This window comes from Amphiprion ocellaris, chromosome 1 (genome assembly GCF_022539595.1).
Source record: "Amphiprion ocellaris isolate individual 3 ecotype Okinawa chromosome 1, ASM2253959v1, whole genome shotgun sequence".
Classification (NCBI taxonomy): Eukaryota; Metazoa; Chordata; class Actinopteri; family Pomacentridae; genus Amphiprion; species Amphiprion ocellaris.
The window spans coordinates 8,045,724-8,068,225 of record NC_072766.1 but is presented as its reverse complement, the minus strand read 5'-3'; the positions used below and the strand labels follow the sequence as shown (position 1 = coordinate 8,068,225).

The following is a 22,502-nucleotide window of genomic DNA, read 5'->3' as shown; positions in this document are numbered from 1 at the left end:
CAATACATTTCGGACATAGGACTCATTGAAGCAAATGTTTAAACTCCCTCTCACTGGTCAGAATTAGCCATAGTGGGTTCAAGGTAATTAGTAGCCAGATTATATCCTGGAGGGGTGATGGATGGAGAGAAGGAACATGGACTGTAATCAGTGAATAATTTACTAACTGTACATTGAACAGCTCTTATTTGAAATTTTTATATTCAATATGGTAGAGTGTTTACAGTTAAAGACCTTATGCTGTTGCAAATGTTTCTCAGGTAAACATTTTAAACTCGGATTTTAAGTGAGGACAGAAAAACTTTCCACCTTCTGCAGAAGATTTTGAAATCAGAATCGTTCTCAGTCTGTACTGTGAAGATCAAACACCTGAGAGAAATGAAACTGACCAAAAGACATTTTTGAGGTGAGGGAAAGAAGAGGTCAACACACCTGTTTTTTCATATCGGACTTAACTGACGGAAGGTCTTCAGATCATCAGAAACAAAATGTTGTAAATAGTGGGAGAATAATTCAGAATCACACAAACGGAGATTCAACATTGAATTTGACGAGAAAGTTGCACCTAAAGTCTTTCAAGCGCGTTTGATAAATGGTTTAAAAAGTCTTGATGCCAAAAATCAGGGTAAGGTTGGGAGCGGCAAAAAAGAATAAACGTATTTCATTAATGCAGGGATAACATAATGACAATATGATATAATAAGACATTAAGGAAATTGTAAATAGTTTCTTTCATATTATGTCATTTTGCATTAATATTTTTGAAAAGCTTCCCTGTATTTTTAAAATGTACCCAATAAATGAAGGTGTTTGAGCTTATTTTTTAAAAATCGAAATTCAGTTTGTCTTTAACGTGTGGCATCAATATTTGTCCAGCAGATGGCAAGATGGAGGTCTGTTTCCAGACTGAAGGAGGGTAGTTTATTGAATTTAACTGATTTATCATCTAACAACATCTTCCTGAGGTTAAATAAAAAAGACAATATATATCACTCTGAAGTCTGCTTTTTCCCTCTTAAAACTATGCCCAAATTTAACACAAGGAACTAGATTTTTACATGTGCCCTAATCAAAATGACACATTATTTATGCTCATAACATTGAAATAAAATGGTGTGTATCAACACTTTTGTGATGAATTTATGTTTTTCTATGCTGACAATCTGGCATTTCTTTTCTTTTTTTTGTATTTTAATTACATTTTCACATTGTTCATTGATTTTTTTGTTTGTGCTCTACATACTGTGGTCAGCTTGTGCTGATCATCCTGTAGGTGGCAGCATTTACTGTCTTTTTGTATGAAATACAAAGAGAACTGAATTGTGTTGTAGTACCAGATTTTTTTGAGGGGAAAAAGAAACAAAAAACATAACAGGGAACATGACAATGCATGGACATAGATTATTGTGGAAAATAAATGATGTGCTGATAATGGCTGACTACAGCAGAAACACATCTTTGTTTTTCTGTATCTCTATCAATAACACTTGACCTTGCCTTTGTCTGTCCTCCTTGCCACTGTGCAAGAGTCTCAATCAAGAAGTTATATGACCCTGCCTGGTTTCATTTCCATCTGATGGCTGTGGAAAAATTCTTTTCTCAGGTTAATAAATAAATAATGAAAATGTGTCTGTGTGAAGTATATTTAACACATATTCTCAAATAATCCCTCCAAAACAGCATCAGTGAGCTTTATTGAGACTCAGAATACCTGAGCGGGCACATCATCCTCAGCCACAATCGATGTGCCGTGTAATAAGATATTAGTAGTCAGGCCTCAGAAATAGAGTCAGTCACATGTATTTTTAGCATCAGGATATCTACTTACTTGCTGTAGTGATTTTTCCCAGACACAGCAACATTTGAGCAACATTGTGAAATACAAACCTGCGGGACAAACAAGCAATAGAGAAAAGTTGCACTCTAAACAAAAGAATAAACTCAGTTCCTAAGAGGATAGCAGAGAGATATACATATTTAGGACATAAAAAGAATACAGAGAAATGTGTGAATTAGTGCCTATGATTCCTAAACGTAATTTATCATCTTGCGCTATTGTTTTCAGTATCAGTACCAAACATGTCCAGCCATTTACCACTTAAGTATTTAACAAAATAAATGAAAAATAAGGTAACTGATACATATTCCGCATACATGGATGAAGCCTGCCTCTAAAAATCATGGTTGGTTTATTCCTTTAAATGGATACTCTTCTTATTGTACATGTCAAAAATCAATTTAGTAGTCATCAGCAAATCTTTTGTGCTTTTAGAGGAGTTTCGCTGAGGAAAAGAAAAATGCTAACGACTGACTCGAATGTAAAAATATCTCAATCCTAGTAAAGGTCTTTAAAGCAGTCATAATACCATTTAAATAAAAGTAAATAGTACCAAAATGTACTTGAAGTATCAAAAGTAAAAGTACTCATGCGGAAAAATGTCTCCTGCCAGTGTTGTGTCTTTATCTAAGTGTTATTGGATTATTATCACGGATGCATTAATGTGTAAGCAGCATTTTATGCTGCAGCTTGTTGCAGAAGGAGCTAAATTTTACATATACTGCCGAGTGTATTACTTTAGCAATGCATGAATCTGTAAAGTCCCAAGTAAATATAGCTGATGAATAAATGCAATGAAATAAAAAGTGTAATATTGCCTTCATGTGATGAGGTGGATTAGACATACTACAGCATAAAGTAAAAATTTATAGCACAGATACCTCAGAATTGGAACTAAGTATAGTACTTGAGTAAATTAATTACATTCCAGCAGAGCTCCCCCAGCTCTGTAGCTTCACAGAAGTGGACAGAGTGGGGTAAACATAAGACGCACAGTGGGAAGTGTGGTTTCCAAGGTTTCTGAAGCTTAGCTCGCAACAGAGACGGAAGGCTGCTTTGATTTTTTCCCAATCTGTGTTTCATGTTTCTCTTGTGAATCTCTCAGCAGTGTTCAATTGCTGTAGAGCAAGTTTCATAATCTGATTTCATTCTTACATAATATTATTTTGTTGATAAATTAATTTGATCTATGCTTGGCAGCCATGAAGCTGCAAAAGCTCAAACCACACATTCTACTAAACCGGAGTAACTACTTTGTCTAAACCAAAAAACAGTTTCTAACCTTCTGATCTCATGGCTGTCAAAGTGTCACCATCTACACAGACTGAGTCACGGGATGCTCCACTCCTAAATCATTTTAAGTTTCTCAATATTGTCAAGGGCAGCGACTCTATCTGGCAATCAGAGGACATGGTCATGGTGCAGTTGCCATGGATACAAACAGCACATGTAACACAACACAAACGCTTGGCCGGCTCATATCTCCCCTACTTGTCTATGAGCCAGTGATCCATCACCCTCACCCTGTCAGAAAATAAAACCATACTACAAAAATATCTAACGCTTCTTTCCCCTGAAGACCCCTCCTCCTCCTCAGTGACACGTGTGTGCTTCTGTATTCATTAGTGAGCTTTATTTAGCCTTGGGTCTATTTTATGTGGACACTCAGCGATGTTCAACTTATTCCATCCTAACCGGCCACAGACACACACATCACCTGTCTTTCCTGGGTGCTGATGTTTGGCCTTGGCACAGGTTCAGGGTCAGGTTTAAGATATAACCATAACAACTTGCCAAACAATATACACCTTTTATGGGTTGTATATATACACCAAAAATATTAAGGTTGTAGGGCAGTGGCCTTGGTTCACTGAGTGGATTATGAATCACTGTAGAAGAAGAGATGAGGTTCCCTCTCCTGGGTACTGTGTTGGTGGTCTGTTATGATAATTAAAGACAACAGAGTTTTGCCGTCAGGGTAGAGAGGTCAGGATGTGTTATCCAATTAGTTGGGTATAAACTTTAATACCGAAAATGTTTTAATCCATGGAAGTTTTTCAGAAAATATCTGTTATTTTACTTCTACCTTGGTATATAATTTTATCATTATGTCTCAGTGACTTGGTCTACCTACAGTAAGTGTTTATGGAGACATAACACTCAGTATGTGAGGTATGACAGTCACACCCTGCCCCCTGACATCTGATCTTGTTAGTGTGGGGTTACCCAGCATTGAGCCATGACTTACTGAGTGTGCGACAGACACCTACACGGTCTTCGGGGAACCGACTTTACTCAGTGACCCTCATGATCCCCTTGAGTCAATCCACAACCCTGTGTTTGCACAGTGTCTATAGCAACACACACAGCCAGAGCTGCATCAGGGCTCAGTCAACCCCTATTTATTTCATACACCTCTGTTTAAAATCAATGTCAGAGACATTTGGCCGGCTGAGTAGATACACAAAACCAATCCCCATAGACCTGAGAATCAGAAATTTATATCCGGAGCTATTTCAGTCAATACAGAGGAGAGTTAATATAAACCAGCAGTCATAGACAGCCATTATTATAACAAACACGAGCTAAAATTGGCTAGACATTTTGTGTTTTTTGCTTTATTGGTGTGCATCACTACAGACCAAATCAATTTCCAATGCTGAATGTGACACATTTTAGAGGAATGGTTTTTAGCCCTGTTGCAGACAGTATTTATGGCGCTTCATCAAGATGACATAACATATAATGACATCTTCTTGGTGTAATGACAGTTTATCATTAGGTCAGCTCTGTGAGGCTGTACAAAGGCCAATCAAGTGAATTTTGTTTTGTCAGTTTACGAAGGCTGATTGGCTAACCTTTTTGCTAACCCTAAGCAATCCTGACACTCTTAACATGACCTTAATCAACCTCAACATTCTCACATTCACCTCAGCAATCTTCACGGTCTTTACATAAGTCTGAGCAATTTTGACATTCTTACCCAAAGTCTAATCAATTTCAACAGTCTTGTCCTGACCCAAAACAATTTCAACCTTCTTGACCTACTGTAAGTCAAAAGATCTCAACATTTTTATGCTAACATTATGCAATCTTGATAGTCTTAGCCTAACTCTAAACAATCTTAACAATCTCTAGTATTGAGCAAGTAACAGTGTTACTAATGTTACGTTTCCCAAGCGGGACCCCAGGAAAATACCCAGAACCCCAAACTTTATTAAAGTATCAAAAGGAAAACCGTAACAAAACAAAGAACCCCAACACAAATAAACCAAACAAAAGGTCACAAAATGGGTTCGGAAAGGTGATAGAGGTAGATTGCCTCTATCACCCACTAAGCCAGCAAAAATGGCTGGAAGAATTATAATAAACAAAACCAAACAAAAAGGAGGGGAGGGTGAAATAAATGTGCTTAGGGTGTAAACACAATTCAAAGGGGCTTTGTTTCTCACAAGAGAGCTATTTGACACCCGCTCTCAAACGAACAGAGAAATATGATGTGCAGTTCTGTGAAGTCGGAGCCCATCTGAACAGCTCGAGAGTCTGTCTTTTAAAGGAGTGTCACCAATCACTCCAGCAGGTGCGTCGGATGCAGCAGCTGTAGCCACTCAGCCTAATCAACCAGTGTCCCAACACTGATCACATAGACACATATGGAAAAACAGCAAAACAACACAAATTTGCAGTCACAAAGCCACATAAGTTTGAAATGGCCAAAAATACAAGACACAAAACTCAAGTGAACTGATCAATGTGTTTTAAGCATTATTTCCTTCACTGTGGTCACTCATGAATTAAAAAGTCCCCTCACAAACATATGGCCACCAAAATTGGGCAAGACACCACACAAACTCATAACACTAACTCAAAGAATCTTGTCATTCAACAGTAAACTTAGACAATTTTGACCATCTTAAACCAACAATCTCCACATTTTTAACTCAACCTTAAGCAATCTCGACACTCTTTATGCAACTCTGAACAACCTCAGCATTTTTACTCGAACTTGAAATTCTTTACCCAACTCTCAGCAATTTCAGCATTTTTCATGTAACTCAAGAAAATCTCTTAATTTTAAACCTAAGCCTCGGCAATCTTGACATTCTTAACTAACTCTAGGCAATCTTGGCTTTTTTAACCCAACCCAACCAGTGCCTTAAGCTGAATTCTGCTGTTAGCATGCATGCTAGTTTTGCAAATATCTCATAGTAAAACCAAGTATTGAGCAAGGTAACACTTGTACCTGAGGATGGTGCTACATCAGAAGTCAGCACAGTGACTTTAAACATCTGTGGCAAATCTGATGTCAACCTACTGGAAGGAAGGGCTGGTGGTTACAATAGCAGGATTTATGCTGTTTTTGTGACTCTATTTCACTGGAAAGTGAAATAGTAGTGATGCTTGAGGAAAAGAGGATGATCAGAGTCTAGGGACTTTGAAAATATCAGCACTGAATTCTGTGGCAAACTATTCAATAGCTCTTCAGCTATTTCAATTGTGGACTATTTGACTGATATTTCTGCTCATAGAGCTGAACAGTAAACTAATATGGGTAAAGGCACATTTTTTAATTGGCAGACAGCACTACAATATTACAAATATTGTAGATGAGGGAGATCATCTCAAAAATTGGCCACAAAATTGGCTGTCTTTCTTAACAGTGAACTATAACAAGAAAATGATCACGGAAAAAGTCTATGATGCAGTTCTTGGTTTGTCTAAGAACAAACACACTGGATTTTAATTAAAGTGGAGCAGACAGATCCATGCTTCATTGAAATTCTTTTCCAGACAGCTGCATTAAAGAACAATCTGATAAGTTAACAGGTCTGACTGGGATAGACCCATGTGATCATCTCTCTGTCTGTCCCTCTGGATTGTTTCCAAAAACATCACAGGCCTCTGGCCAGTTTGATCCCTGCCGCATCTGCTATCTGCTGCAACTCCCACAACCAACTACCACTGACACATTCAAGTCAGAGGGGTCAGTCATGCGCCCAGAAGTGTCACAAGTTTCCAAGATCTCTATCCCCCAAGTCCAACGGGTCAAAAATAGTCCTTCTTACCCTTTTATAAATTAGAGTGTTTCTATAAAAAGCATTTGGCTGACCAGAAACCTCGACCGAAGCCACATCACCCTATCTTTAGCTTTATTTATGTCCTGGTGTTGACAGCACCACTTGCAAAGCTTTCCAGTCACCGTTCAATAGGTCACATGTGTGCCAAGCCCTCGGCCTGATGCTGGAAAGCACCGTGGAGTGAAGACGGTAATCAGCGAGCCCACAGCGCTGGCCGGCCTGCAGCCCTCACAGAAACAAACCGCCTAACAGCTGCTGAGTTAACGGCTTGATGATTCTTGCCCTCAGATTCTTTCCATCTACTTAGTGTTTATGGAGCTCTCTTCTGATGACAGATAAGCATGTCCACTATTGTGAAATGGTGATTGGCACTGTTACAGTTGTCACATGACAGAAGCTATTGTTACAGAGCAGAGCTGTAAAAATAGAAAAGGTCCATAACTGTGGCTTTATTTGACCAATACAGGTCACATTTCATTGTCCTTTGCTAAACTAGTTAAATGCTCACTCCCATCTTTCTCTGTGAGAGCCTCAGTGCGTCACAGTTTTACTTATTCAGGTGTTCTGAAAAGCTGCGAGCATCATAGGAGAGCTATGAGAAAAGATTTGGAAAGCACAATACTTTAGATGAATGCAGGATCAATACAAAGAGAGATGAAGCACAGATTAGGTTCATGGATATAAATGTTCTAAATGTCAAACAGGAATTAGATAGGTAACCTTTTTTTGTAAGGTTTGGGCAAAATTAAACATGTCTTTGGTGAGATTTGTGCATCTGGAGAGAAATGAAGGGATGTATTTGGATAAACAATTTGAAAATTCCTTGATGATGTCCATTTTTCAAAAAGATAAAATCTAGAAGAAGGTAAAACTAAGGGTTCAATGATCTTAACAGCTTGAGATCCTCCAACAAATCTGCCGAATAATCACAGAGTGAAAATGTAAAGTGAAAATCAAACAGTGAAACTATCGACAATATGTAAACGTGAATAAGTGGAATTGTGATGCCGTCAGCTGTTTCTGGATGGTTTCAATTGAAACTGCTAAAAGTCTAACTCTTCTGGGAGATGTGCATCTATCAGCCTTGTGCACTTCACATTAAAAGAAACTCTGAGAAGAAGGTCAAAAGGCTTTATGACTTCCAGTGGAAACAGAGTGTGTTACTACTCCTCACCAACCTTTTCTCGTCTTCCTCTCCTTCTAACTCTTTCGCTTGTGTATTTTGCTGAAAATAGTTCAGAGCAAGTTTGCCCACACAAGGACAGTAGGTCTCATCCCACTCAAGCTTCAGTTCATGACTGATGGCAGAGGCCACATTCAGCGAACAAAGATGTGTAGGTGGACTGTGTGTGTGTGTGTGTGTGTGTGTCTGCAGCTGAGTCTGTGTCTGTGGGTTTCTTACAATCTTCTCAAGACTGCAGCTTTGTTACGCTTCAGCCTCGGCCCATCCAAATGCTGGAACAGCAACGTGAGTGTCTGTTGCTCATTAAATGATTATTTTAACCATTCAGCAACTCGTTGGTCATCATTTCTATTTCTGTGTCGAGTCTGAGGCGTGTAATCATGCAAATGTCTTTGCCAAGATGGAGATGTGTCAGTGCCTGTAAACGATGTGTGTGGGATGACTGAGTCTGGGAGGAAACAAATGATTGGAGCATTTTCATGCCATTATTTGAGGCTAATTTGCTGCGGTCACTTACCAGTAGATAAAGATCTGTGGTCTTTTTTCCTCTTTAGATATAAAAATGTAAAAGAAAACCCAAAAATTAAAAAAAAAACAAAAAACTGATGAGCCCTAATTTTTAAATGATGATTATTCCCACCTTAAGATCAAATTATTGAAAATTAAATCTCAACTTTTAAGCGATCTGATTGTATGCTATGTCTATTTTGGCAACTAAATGGGTTGTTTTGTACCTCTTGTATTGTGATATATAAATATTCAAATCATTTACTTTGTTGTGAGCAGCAACACTATACTGTAAATACTCCATTATAAGTTTTATCTATTTAAAAGTATAACTTAGCAACAGGTATATGCAATAAGTGAATAACATAAATATGAAATGAAAGAATTAAAAAGAGAATCTTAATTATGCAATGAGAATTATATTATCTAAACCAAGTAGAATAGTTTTTATGACTAATTATTATTATACATCATACATTATGAAATAGGAAAGTGACAGAAGCACTATGTCCCTCAAACCACTTATGCTCACAGAAAGGATTAATAATGTCATTGAAAATCCAGGTCTCGGCACTCAAGGTTGCTTTGAAAAATAAAAAGCCTTTATTTCAGTAGACTGGGGACACAGCAAAACACACAAACATGGAGGCTTCACTCCATATTATTAGTTATAATTCTTCTACTCTATTTTGACATTGTACATTGTATTAGAATTATTAGCGATCATTGTGTAAGCCTTACTTTAATGTTGCATCAGGTTGAGGTGGGGTTAATTTAAAGCACTTCATACACTAATAGGCATTTAATCTATACATTAAAATGGAAAGACAAGTATGAAATACTGAATTTGAGTGAATGCACTTTGCATATGTGTTGTCCTCATAAATGCTGCTGATTATTCCGCAGCAAGTACAGTTAAAGTCTAAAGTGGAGCGCTGTACAGTCTTTCTCAAGTGAAAAGAAACACAAAAGCCTTTTTTGTAACCATAGAAACAGGTTGCTAGGTGATAAAAGAGAAGCAAATACGCTTTAAAAGAATTAAGGAAGACAGTGACATTAAAACAAAAAGCTAAATTTGGGTTTAAACTCCTTTGTTTGCTTTCTTTCTTTACCTCATGTCAGATTAATTCACCCTCCTGCAACATGTCTTGCCATTTTTTTCCTCACAGCTGCCTAGAATAACATGCACATGTGCTGAGTTTTCATGATGCTTTCAGCAGCACCTCTTGGACATTATTTCAGTCAGCACCCTGTGTCCTGATGCCTCATGTGAACCTTTTGAGTCCTCCCTTTCCTGGCTCTCTCTAGCTGTGCAGCACACTTTACTCAGTGCCCCTATCTCACCCTCACATGGCATTTTCAAGAGTACCACATGGAATATGTTGAGGCAATATTACGTAATGTGTTTTTCTATTTCCCTACACTTTAATGAATTATGTTGTATTCATTAACCTAAATGGTAATCCTCATGACATTTTTGTTTTTGTTAATAGATGCTAAAATGAACTGACCCCAAGTACCATATGTGTAACAAAAGTCCCATAATTCTCCATTGTTGGCCAGATTACACATTACAAATATGCCTTTCTGCTGTAAACACCAACTGCCACTTTAAATCTGAACCCCAAAATAGTCCCAGACAAGAGCACTTTTGTAATATTTACTAAAAATGACAGTGCCCATCTGTTTTTGGAAATCATTGAGCCTATTTAAAAATGAAATATATATTTGTAGCTTGGGCGGAGGCTTTCTGGCTTTCACAGCAGAGAAGCCAGAAAACACGAGACAGACTGCAACATTGTTTTCTGTCTTTTCATGGGATTTATTTGTAGATTTAAATATAGATTTGTAAAATATTGCCAGCCTTATCCTTTAAGCTTCTTTTTGTTCATAATCCTGTATGGTAAAGTATATGATTCCCAAAGAAATATGGAATTACATATTTGCTTTCTGTAGTCATTTGTTAGTGATGTGTCTGTTGCTCTGTGGACATGTTGTGTCAACTGTCTGAGAGAGACTGTTGCTGGGGATTTGTGCTAATTAAATAAATGCATTTAGTTAACATGCAGCCTAGGGTATGAGTGAGGGGAGGCAGAGGGAAAGGATGTTTGCACAGTGGTGTCTAACGGTGCTGAATTATGCATGTAGTAATACCTTGTTCCTAAATGCATGCCATGTTTGAATACATAAAAAGATATAACAAACAGAAAATCTTGTGAAAAAATCATCAAATTGGTTTGCCTAAATATATTTTAAAACTAAAACTCTCATTTATGAACCTATGTTTGACTTCAAGAAAGCCAGCAATGCATGAATAACCTGTCTTCACTTTGTAATACCTGACTGTTCTGCTCCTCCACCTTGCAGTGCTTTTAAGATAAATGTCCACATTAGAGGGCGAGGGCAACACTCACACAGTGCAATGTGATGGAGTCTGGTTTGCGTTCATGTGCGTATTCCAGCTGCTTCCTGAATCAAATTGTTGATTTCCAGCTTCCTGTCTTGATAGACTGAAATGTAAGAGTGATTATAGACTCTGAAATGCCATAAATAGCAAGAGTGACGCACATACTCTGTCAAATGTCCATTTCATGTGACAGGCAGCTTAAACTGTTTTCTTGTCCAGAACATCAAATTATGGAAATAAATAAATAATACAAAACAGAAGACAGAACTAAGAGAGTTGCTGTTTAAGTCTTTTTTCAGCAAACATTTAGATTATATAATGTGCCCTTTATACACACAAAAAAAATATTCTCTTTATTTAGATGTTGCACTAAACTTAATAGAAGAGGTGAAAAAGTTTGGCTGCACACTTGCAATGAGAGAGCAAATGAGTTCAAGAACAAGTCTTGTATTGAAATGTAACTCATGTTAAAAGCACAACAACATGGTATATTATATTTGAAGGTTATCATCACTGATTATATAAATGTGAATTTAGCATTTTACTGTTGCAGGTGGAGAAGATGGATGTAATTTCTTCTATTTTATGCACTGTCACCCCAAAGCTATAACTTCAGCCAGTGCAAAAACAAGTGATAAATATGCGATAAGGCTAAATGCTAAATTACTACAGACATATCCTAAAACCAGAAGATTTGTCACGGCCTACCCATTCTTCTCCTTGTGTTTACTGTCTCCTTACAATGTCAAGTAAAAGCAGAAATGCCACAGAAGACAAAATGATAAGCCAATGAAATGCAATTAGGAATGAGTCAAAAAGGCAGCAGCAATATGTTTCCAAATTTTGTTAACATTACTCACCCTACTGGCCATACTAGACCAAAAATCCTGCCGCACCAGTGTGCTAAAAAGAATGAAGATGGGTTGTATTGCCAATAAAGTCAACTTTGCACATGTTACTGGAAGATAGTGCTTTGAAAACAGTGCATCAGATAACATCCACATTTGTTTTGTATGGAAACTCCCAATGCAATAACTAGTAAAAACTGCAATACAAATAGCTTTACAAAAATGTACAAAGCGGCACGACAGTTAGTCGACAGAATTACCTCACGACAGTCATAATTACCTCAAATTTATACATTAGAACAGTATTTAAGCAAGTGCATTAATTTCCATTCCACCACTGCCAGAGCAGAGCTGAAGCAAACAGGATTAACAGCTTCTCACGCTGCCAGTGACAGTGTTATGTGAAACAAGACAGCCTTGCAGCCGCCTGCAATCGCAGGTCAACTCCACTCAACCCAGTTTTAAAGGAGAAGGAAGGCGGTAACATGCGGTCCGCTGCAAAGAAGCGTGTCGTTCTGTTCAAGCCCCAGAGTGAGTCTCAATGTTTGTGCCAAATCAACTGTTAAAGTGGGGTTACTGTAAAAGTGGACAGCTGGAGCACATCAGTCACAGTGATGCAACATAACACACCAGTGAATTGTGTCACTGCCACGCAGCACCGTTCCTGACAGTGAATCGATTTATTGTGTAAATGGAAAACCCTAACAGCCTCTGACCTTACTCAACTGCCAGTAATTGCAGGCAATTTATATTAGTCAAACATAATTAACTGAAAGAGCAGAGAATACTGAAACAACTAACAGCAACTTTATTCCCACACTTAGCAGGCCAATTATTGCAGCCTTTCTTTGGGTCATTTCAAAGAAAGAACACTGATGTTTTTGACCTTTAAGAGTTTCCATTAGAACAATATCAGGAGGATGGAAATGTTCTACATGCTCCTTACCTTTGTTGGTGGGAGAACTGATTCTACTGCTATTAAAATGAAAACCTGTAATGCTTTGAATACAATCCAATCAGTGGGAAGAAATGAGGTGTTTACTTTGAGTTCAGTTTGCAGCGAATCAATGCAATCAAAATGCAAATGAGCACTGTATATACATCTGATCTCCACATCTCAGTGGTGTATGCAGATACGACAAATCACTCACATAAACAATAAACTGGTAGCTCATCAAGATGTCTGAGTAGGCCTGTGTACCAAAAAATACAAATTGGAATTCATGTTGAAATTCTCATCAAATCCACAAGAGATGGTGACACACAAACTGATTGAATCTACAAAGGAGCAGGTTAGCATTACTTCACATTGCTTGTGAAACAAACTTCAGTTGGTCTTTGTCTACAAACATGTTGACAAAGATGTGAGTCCAATATTTACTCTTCTTTTAGCTCAATTTTTGGCCTCCACCAACCCCTGAGGTAAACATTAACAGCTAAATTCTCCTCCAGACACCCTCTAAGTTTGTCTGTTTATCTTTTGGTGCTGGTATTGGCTTTTTAGAGGTTTTTCATTGTACACTATCTTCTACTGCAGGGCAAAATGATGCTGATGAGAGTGAACCAAAACAGTGAAGCTTCAGGCTAGAAGCCCCAACAATAAGCTGAAAGGTGTTTAAATTCACTGTAGAACTGAGGGGAGCTGTGGTGGGGATTTGTGAGCTCATCACGTGGAACTTCTTGTTAATATAAAATATTATTACAGAATCTTCAATGGTTCAATGAGATTCAGTGGGAAAAATTGTTATTTTGAGGCTGTGGGAAGGGCTATATGTCACATTCACAATAATAGACGATTCAGAAATGACTTGCAGCAGTACTGATACACAACGAGTCTTTAACAGCTACAGATGGGAAAACTGTCAAGTTTGGAGCCAAAGTAAAACAACGCAATCTTAAAACAAGCTTAAAATAGCCCGAGCTGTGGGGAAACTCAGACCAGAGGGAGGAGGGATTAGGAAAAACACTCGTCTGTGTCAGTAACTGAGCAATGGAAAACCGGCCGGCCTCTTGGGGAAAACCGGCCGGTGCTCCGCTGTTCCTGTCCCTGAGCTTCCGTCCATATGTGGTGCATTATCTGTCATTTCCCAACGTACTAAAAGTGATTGGAAATCTCACCCCCACTTGTCTCCGTAGCCTTGCACCCCAAGTCCGCCAGCTGAGCCATCCCTGTCTTCGGGAGATCTGTTGGAGAACACATCAAGGCTATAGTTAGAGGCTCATTACCTCCCAAATAACGTTTGACCCCATGTCACAAGATAATCCCTTCCCCACCGCTCCCTCATCTCCCTCTGGGTGCTTTTCAGTGTACTTTTACTTCTACTTGGAGCTTGCTTTGATTGGAACAGTTATCCAGCGTTATAAATAGCCTAATATAAATGGGCAGTGTGTGCGTGGGCTATCAGCAGCTTTGTCTGTATATTTGGTGAGTCAGTGCACATTGAAAATGCCCAGTTGAGTGAGCATCCAATCTTCATGCACATGTATTTGTGATGGGAGTATGTAAATAGTTTTTTTTTTTTAGATTTGCCATTTAGATTTGGCTTGTTGCTCCTTTATTGTTGTTTTTTTTCCCCCGATTTCACGCCTGTGGGAACAGTAAAGAAGACAAGCACCCAAAAATTTCCTTGTTTACTCCACAATAACCTGCTAACTCAGGTCTGGGAGCTAAAAAATAAGGCCGCAAACCTTCACACAGGTGAGCCTTGGACTGTGTAAATCTGAACTTCATCATCCTTTTCTACCTGTGTTTCTTCAGTCTGGTGCTTCGGACTGTGCTACAAGTTAGAAAACAAAAATACGACCACATTTTGGTTCATCTATGATAAGACATTAAGTGCACCTAAACATTCTTGTTTTTATAGGTGATAACATTAATATACTGTAGATGCCTCCATTCAGTGGGGTCGGGTGTAAAATAATATAATGAATGGCTGAATTCTGTGAAGCTGCTCCAGTTTCAGGGTCCTTTTATTGTGCATGTTGGCTCTTTGTCACACTGTGACTCACTGCATCAGCTGAATGGAATTCTGTTAATGTTATTAATAACACCTGTTCTTTAGCTATTTTGACAAGCATATCTGCTAAGAAAAAGACATAACTTTGTAAGTTTTGGCTGGATTTAGCATCACTGAAGACCCCATCTGGTAAAAAATATGTCTATTTTTACCAGATGGGGTCTTTGAGCATGACCATATGCTGTTTTTGATATGCTAGGAGACACATCATGAGTGAAAAAAATTATTACTATGGCTGAGCATTTCCACCTTCACCTTGGTCTAAAACACTGATTCAAATAGCTAGGTTTTCTACATAATCCCATGGAACAAATCCCATTTTTTTGGGGTGGGGTTTCACATATCAATAGCCGTAAGTATCCAGTTTGGGCATGCATGACAGAATTACTCTGATAGTACAAGTTGCCATTCTGGAATGTAGAAAAATTTCATAGTGTCTGAGCAGAGTTGTAGGTGAACTGGTGTGCCTGAGCTGCAGCGAATGGAGAAGGGTGGGTGGAGAGAGAGGCAGGGATTGAACCACATACTCCAAAGGATGCAAAGGTGCTGAGTTGCATCTAAGCCATTTTAAGATATAAATGGTTCAGTTATTATGGGTTTAATCAATGACCAGAAAGGGACTTTGGGGAAGTGGCAAAGTTAGTATTTAGCTCAAGTTAAAGTCATCATTAAATGATGCTAAAGCAAACAGCTGGTGACAAAAATGATCTGTATCTAACTGCAAAAACCTTATCAAGGAGTTTTGAATTACATCACCGATGGCCCCGTTTTCCTCCTCACAGATGAGCATGAACAATTATCTAAACTTAATTACAGCACTGAGACAGCAGCTAAATGGATGAGCATGTAGCACGTATTCAGTTTGTAAGTGGGAGGTGATTATTTCTTCGGACAGTGCTAGATGAATGTCATTCAGTGGACCTTCAGTTGTTGAGCTATTCATAGCAACACTTTGGTCTGAATATAGCTTTGCTTGCCTGTTAGGCTGTCAGGGTCAGCATTTGTAAAGCCTTAATCACAGAGACTGGAGCACGCTGCTAATGCAGTTACAAACACAGGACAAGTTCTGGCTGTCTCATTAGATTAGACGTGTTTTGGTTTATAATGTGGAAGATAGCAGGTCACAATGGCCCACAGCTATAAGCGGCTCTACACCAATTTATAAACAGTCATAATTCAATAGAATGAATAGAACAAATGAAAATATATGAGGATTTGAAGCCACGTTGAATCGTATAGCTATGTGGTGCTTTTAACATGCTTTAATTCTATTCATATGTTCAGTTACATAAAAACACATCTCAACAATCATGGGCATATTTCATGTGATTTCTGTTTTCCAACAATCTTTGTGTAACAGCTAATCATAATTACAATTTAAAGAAACAGGTTCCAAACTCAGTGACCAGCTGTGCTTAACATAAATGAATAACAGGTATGTGCAGTGTAAATTACAACAAAAAAGTTAGAGAAAAAAATATTTCAAGAAGGAAATTGTAAATATACAAGAACGAAGTCACTTTTTAAAATGTTACAACTTATTACCCTTTTCTCAAAAATTTGGACATGTTCTTTTAAAATTGTTATTTTTTCATAGAGTATAACAACTTCTTCACAATTTAACATGTTTTTCCATACCATGGCCCTCATTATATTATAGTAAATAGGGACCATTCTGAACAAAGTAACAGCTCAACAGCAATACGTAAGCTAACATTAGGCACAAGTCTAAGTGCTCAACATACGAGACTGAGTTAAAATACATCTTGTGTACATCTGAATTTGATTTGATAACTGCAACATACACTTTTAGACATTCATGGTGAATAAATGAATTCAGTGCCCTGAAAGCAGCATTGCAAGCAGAGTAGCATCACGATCAGATTGAAATCTTCAAGGGAACCCTCTCCTGGTTGGATTTGCTCGGCCGTTCGGGGTTCTGGTAGGACAGTCTCACAAATATAACAATGAGGATGCTTCCTGGAATGAAACATAAACACAACATTCTATAACATTGCTCTATTATTGTTTATTTGTCTGTCAAATATAGTGAAAAGATGATACCAGATACATAGATGAACAGATGATATAATGTATTCTCACGTTATACACTCAGTCTGCTTCATCAGCTTCTCTGCTTACCTATGACTGCAAATGTGCCAAGTAAAATGCCCACAGCAGACTGAATCGTCGGCATTCCCTGCAGCTGCTTGGCAGCCATTTTGCAATTTCCTCTGACGTTGCAGGGACACACCGTCACTGTCACAACAAGGGAGGAAAATAGCAAAACAAAACAACAACAACTCATAGATCATGGGATTTTAGCATCACACGCCATTGTAGTTCTGCCTAACAGGAAATACAACTCAGTGAAAGAAATCATGTTACATTTTTCACTGATACATGGTTTGGGAATTTTATAATCACAAAAAATATTGCTCCAACCAAAAACACTCCAGTGCCCATAACTAATGTTATAACTACTGCATGTTGAGCAGGTCAATGAATAATTCTGTTCAGTGTTAAGTTTTAGACATTACCGTTTTCCTGCATATACTGTACACATCGTATGTCTATATTTGTACTATTTCATGTATAAAAACTTAAACTTGTATAGCAGGAAATGATACAAAATGTCATTTTCACATATGCTTCACATGAGAGCTTTGTAAAAGGTGCCTCACTGATTTAATTCTGAAACAGATCAGTGGACAACCCTCTGTGTACCTAATCCCCTCATTGTCTTCGCCATGTAACATATTCCAACACGTGCACAAGAAGTTCTGTGTCCTTTTGTGTTATATACATAAGGTGTCAGCACCGTTGTATTGGCCAGAACAAAGTCTTAAGAGAGCTGTGTAATCACAAGCCTGGAAAAATCATTTGTAAAGCCCCGTTGCATCATTAATAAACACGAGCAGAGCTAGGACAAGCTGGCACATGGGGGTTGATCTCTATTGATTGTTCCGACGCTCTCGTCCCATAACCTCCCTGCGCTCACTTTAGCTCATCAGCGTCAGTGTCAGCATTACCTGGCAAGTTTATGAAGGTGCTCCTGGGAGGAGAGCTGCTGTCAGAGATGGTGAAGGGCACAGTGTAGACCTCAGGGGCCAGGTATGGGATGTTTAAGGACAGGTTGGTGTGAGTATCTGAAGGACAAACATTGTTGTGACAGAATTACAAAAGAGACATTTTCCCTGTGGCATGAATGATGAGGTAAAGGTGATCAAGTGTGCTCTTGTCATTGTTTGATTGATTACATTTCTTCACCACCAAAGCTCCGTGTGAAACCTTATTACAACAGCAAATGTGTGCTGCTTGACACTTGTATTTGATGGATTGAGAAATATATACACAATAGTAGCAACAATGTTTTCATTATTTGTATTCAGCAAATTACAGATTTTGAAAAATCAACTGTGAAAAAGGTAGGAGATTATGCAGAATAGTTGGGTCAATATATAATTGCGGGACTTTTTGCAACATGGTTGACAGGTATCACAGATTACATTTTTGCAGTTTTCAGGCCTAAAATCAACATGGCCACCTATAACCAAACACCACGTGGCATTTCTACAGGATGATTCTTCTAAATATTATATATACAATTGAGTAAAATTGAAATTGAAAGTTATTTCTAAAGATATTGTAGTAAACCTGTTGACATGCAATAAATCCACACTTGACTCTCACACTACTTTATATTAAATAACTCAGAAAGCCTTGGAGTCTGGCCAGTCTTTTCTTCAGGAGGAAATGACATCATGTGGAGCAGGTCATGTGATCTGGAATTAACACACTTCCTTGAGAGGTGTTTTTATAATGGGTAACTTGGTTGAAAGTGATTTCTCGGACACAGATACAATTTGTTATTTTCCATATAAAATTTGATAAATTGCCAAAATGATTATCTCTAAAAAAAAAAAAAAAAAACACAATCAAAACAATCTTTGAATAAAGTCATTTTATTATTGTTTAACTAATTAGAAGGTGGTTGTCATTAAATTTGAACGGTTATTTAGTTGACATTTTAGTGATATCCAGTTATTTTTTAGTAATAAGTGATTGTTTCCTTAATAAATATTTATGGAATTTATAAAGACATGATCAGAACGAACATAAAACAAAACATTCTTTTTTTCACCTTTAATAAAAATGTATGCAAGATATATCCCATGGACCTCAAAAGTCCCTCAATTATATATTGACCCAGTTTGTTACATCCTGTAGCAGACAGTAGCAACACTGGTACAAAACTATGAAAAGGTCATCAGAAACAGTCTTACAACAACTTCTACAAACAATGGAACAAAAATCAAGCAAATATACATTCATACAATTTCATAACTGCACAGCACACTGCATGAGAGAGGCTGACGGGCTGCGTATGAAGTGGTCTGGAGCTCATCACTTTTTATCTTATCTCTGTAAATCAGCCTTAAATACAAGCCAGGCTGCATGATGTAAAAACCCCATCCTGTAAAGAGCAGCGTTTTATCAAGCTGTTTGAACCCTTATCTGGGGGCCTTCAAGTCTGCGCTTGCACTGTACCATCATTCCCCTTCATGTTCCATTTGTCAGTCAGGGAAACATGGGCTGTGTAGCCCGTCTGTAGAGGCCGGTAATGTTCACGTATTTATCCTCTGCCTGCACCGTTTTACTTCTGGTGTGACATTTTGTAGATTGGATGTGTGACTACGCACTTAACCAGAACTATTTTGGATGGCTATGGTGCCAAAAAAAGAATTTTTACATGAAAGTGTCAGTAAATGTGTTACAGGCAGACGGGAATGTAACATATTCCTTCCCTCGCTTCTATGAACAGTCATTAAGAGTGGATGTAATTGGAATAAGAGCATGCCACCTCATAAACTGATTTCTGCATTGAAAAGAACTGCCAATCACATCCCTGAAAGGTTTGAGATGAATGATGACGATAAACACACACACACATACACGCGCGCACACACACGTACGCATGCTGGCAGACACACTCACACACGTGTTCTTTTCATAACAGGTTGTGTTTGTGTCACGCGAATTGTGCACCTCAGCAGCACAATTACACTGGCACAAGTGCACCTTTATTGGTATAACCATCACTGCCTGTGACCAGGTGCAAAGCATTCTGGGAGATTCCTCTTTTAGCCCCCATTAGCTGGCAGGAAACCAGTGGTGACGCCAAAGAAATTACACAGAAGATATAATTACAGCTGGGCTCAATCAATACCAACAGGAACAGGGGAGTGAAAGAGCAAGATGAAAAAAAAAACCTGAGAGAGAAGCGGCTGAGCTGTTTGAATCACTTAATGACAGACGTCATAGCTGTAAATAGTTGGCGTTAAATAAGCCCAACACTACCAATTTACAACTGTGGGAGAAAAAAAACATAATTACATTATATCTTCCATCCCAGATAGGGCAGGTGAAATTATGCAGGAAGAACAGCACAGGGTGATTTGCACATGTTCAGGGACAGATCACTCAGTTTCTTTGACTATCTGTACTCATGAACAGCCTTTTTTAATTCATATAAAGTCAAAATGACTCAAAACATTTAGAACACTGTGGCAAACTTGATGTCCACTGGCTGCATTTAGAAATCCATTTCCCAGTAATATCAAACTGTATGACCTTGTGACTGGATGGCAACAACCTGTCGTGTCCAGTAAATTAACTTCCCTCCTCTGCACATTAATCAGAACAGCTTAGTAATGTAGCAGGACCATACAAAAAGACACAATATTCACATATCTTAAACCTTCTCAAACTACAGGATAATGTATAAATCTATCTATGTTAAGGCAATTAAAAAAATATTTGACATGAAAAGTGTGCCTTCAGTCTGAAGCTTACATGAGCGGTAGCGAACCAGATAACTGATAAGAACATCATGATAATGACAGTCTGTTTCTAATTTCAGCTAGTTAAACCTCTCAAATTTACTAGAAAATTGGTTCAGCTGAGCTTCTCACACTGTTTTCTTATTTTTTCTCGTCTCTCTGAATCATAGAGCTTTTATTGTGTGCTGTGGGTTGACTGGGTTCTCCTTGCATGCATTCACCTCACCATTAATAGGCGTTAGCTTCCAGTTACGTCGAACCGTGGCGTCACTACGGAGGGAGAAATTGAGCCGTCCTCCATGCTGTGGTCCATCACTGTCCCGTGATGCCAGCACCAGAGCTTGGTCCTCCCAGCGAGGCGTGCACAGGTACTTCCAGGAGTAATCTCCGACCAGCACTGGGCTGTTATCATTCACATCCAGGATTTGGACTGTCACCAGGGTGGATGCAGATAAGGAAGAGTTTCCTAAGATGAACACAAGAAATGTGGAACAGGTGCCCAATAAAAATGATAATTCTTTGGTGTTTCTTCTCATTAGCAAGTAACTCAAAAATCACAACTGCTGTGTGCTATATTATGGACTAACTGAACATACACAGAGTCTACCTCTAAACAAACAGCTGTGTGATGTTAATACTGATGGGAATGATCTTACGTCCATCCACTGCAATGACCTCCATGGTGTATGTGCTGTTTTCCTCTCTGTCCAAGGCCTGCACAGTCTTCAGTTCACCGGAATACTTCCCTATCGAGAAGTATTTCTTGGTGTCCCCTTGAAGAGAATATCTGCATGAAAAGATAACACATAACTGTAAAATCAGAAACGTGATGCCACACGGTCCTGCCTGCCTGAACTGGTTACCTTATTGGGTGAGAATCAGGGTCGTAACCTCGAATGGTGGCAATAACTCTTCCTGGTTCCTCCCCCTCTCTGACCGTCACCTCATAATGGGTCTGAGACAGGATCGGACCCTCGTTTACATCGTCGACATAAATAGAGACCGTTGCTGTGGATGCTGGTCCATATCGGCCGCGCACCAGAGCAACAGGATTCTGGGCGCTAAGCACCAGGATATATTCACTCTCACGCTCAAAGTCCAATACCTGTGAAAACACATTCAGCAACAGTAAATATATCATGAGCTTTGCTGAAGTTGTAAACGATGAGTTATCAATTACATGCAATATAATTTGTAAAAAGCAATGTGTGGACCACTTCAACATAACTAGGAATATCATTTGCAAATGTTGGGATAATTTTGTAGACATTTAAAGACACCAATAAAATGAACATAGAAGAGTGCTATACTGTACTGTACTGTCCTGTACAATACTATACTATACTATACTATACTATATTACACTACACTATGTTGAATAGAACTTTCTATACAACAGCACGCTGGACAGTTCACAGTAACCAGGGTATGAGTAATGAAACTTTGCCTTCTTCAGTGTTTTGAAAGCACCAAGCAATCTACAAGCAATCCAGATACATCTAAGTTAAAAGAGAAATTCTGTTTTTTGTTTGTTTGCCTTTTTTAAAAAAAAATTTGGGTAAGCTGGTCCTTAAATAGATTATTTATCTTAATCATTAATCAAAAACTGTTTCAGATAAACAGTAATTGTAAAAACTGGAAGGAATGTAGACAAATTCTAAGAACACTACCATACAGTCAAAAAAAAATGTTTTTCTTGCCAGTAGGAAAAAGACACAGTACAGTCCCTTGTGCTTTGTCTGCTTATCTTCCAAGGAAACCGGATTTACTGGCAGTATTGCT

At 38.4% G+C, this 22,502-nt stretch overlaps 1 protein-coding gene and 1 long non-coding RNA gene across 2 annotated transcripts in view; both read right to left on the bottom strand.

The window, feature by feature from the left end:
• Nucleotides 1-22,502, bottom strand: part of LOC129349150 (uncharacterized) — a 61,169-nt gene that overhangs the window by 7,332 nt on the left and 31,335 nt on the right. The window contains exon 2 of the long non-coding RNA XR_008602035.1: nucleotides 13,979-14,044. This is a non-coding gene — a long non-coding RNA (uncharacterized LOC129349150). The remainder of the gene's footprint in view (nucleotides 1-13,978; nucleotides 14,045-22,502) is intronic.
• cdh16 (cadherin 16, KSP-cadherin) overlaps nucleotides 16,104-22,502 on the bottom strand; it is a 30,695-nt gene continuing 24,296 nt past the window's right edge. Inside the window, exons 13-18 of the mRNA XM_023265031.3 lie at nucleotides 21,584-21,825; nucleotides 21,377-21,507; nucleotides 20,947-21,186; nucleotides 17,910-18,026; nucleotides 17,020-17,136; nucleotides 16,104-16,857 (exon numbers count right to left, since the gene is read on the bottom strand). Coding sequence (XP_023120799.2) covers nucleotides 16,757-16,857; nucleotides 17,020-17,136; nucleotides 17,910-18,026; nucleotides 20,947-21,186; nucleotides 21,377-21,507; nucleotides 21,584-21,825 — 948 coding nt within the window. The 3' untranslated portion in view covers nucleotides 16,104-16,756. The remainder of the gene's footprint in view (nucleotides 16,858-17,019; nucleotides 17,137-17,909; nucleotides 18,027-20,946; nucleotides 21,187-21,376; nucleotides 21,508-21,583; nucleotides 21,826-22,502) is intronic.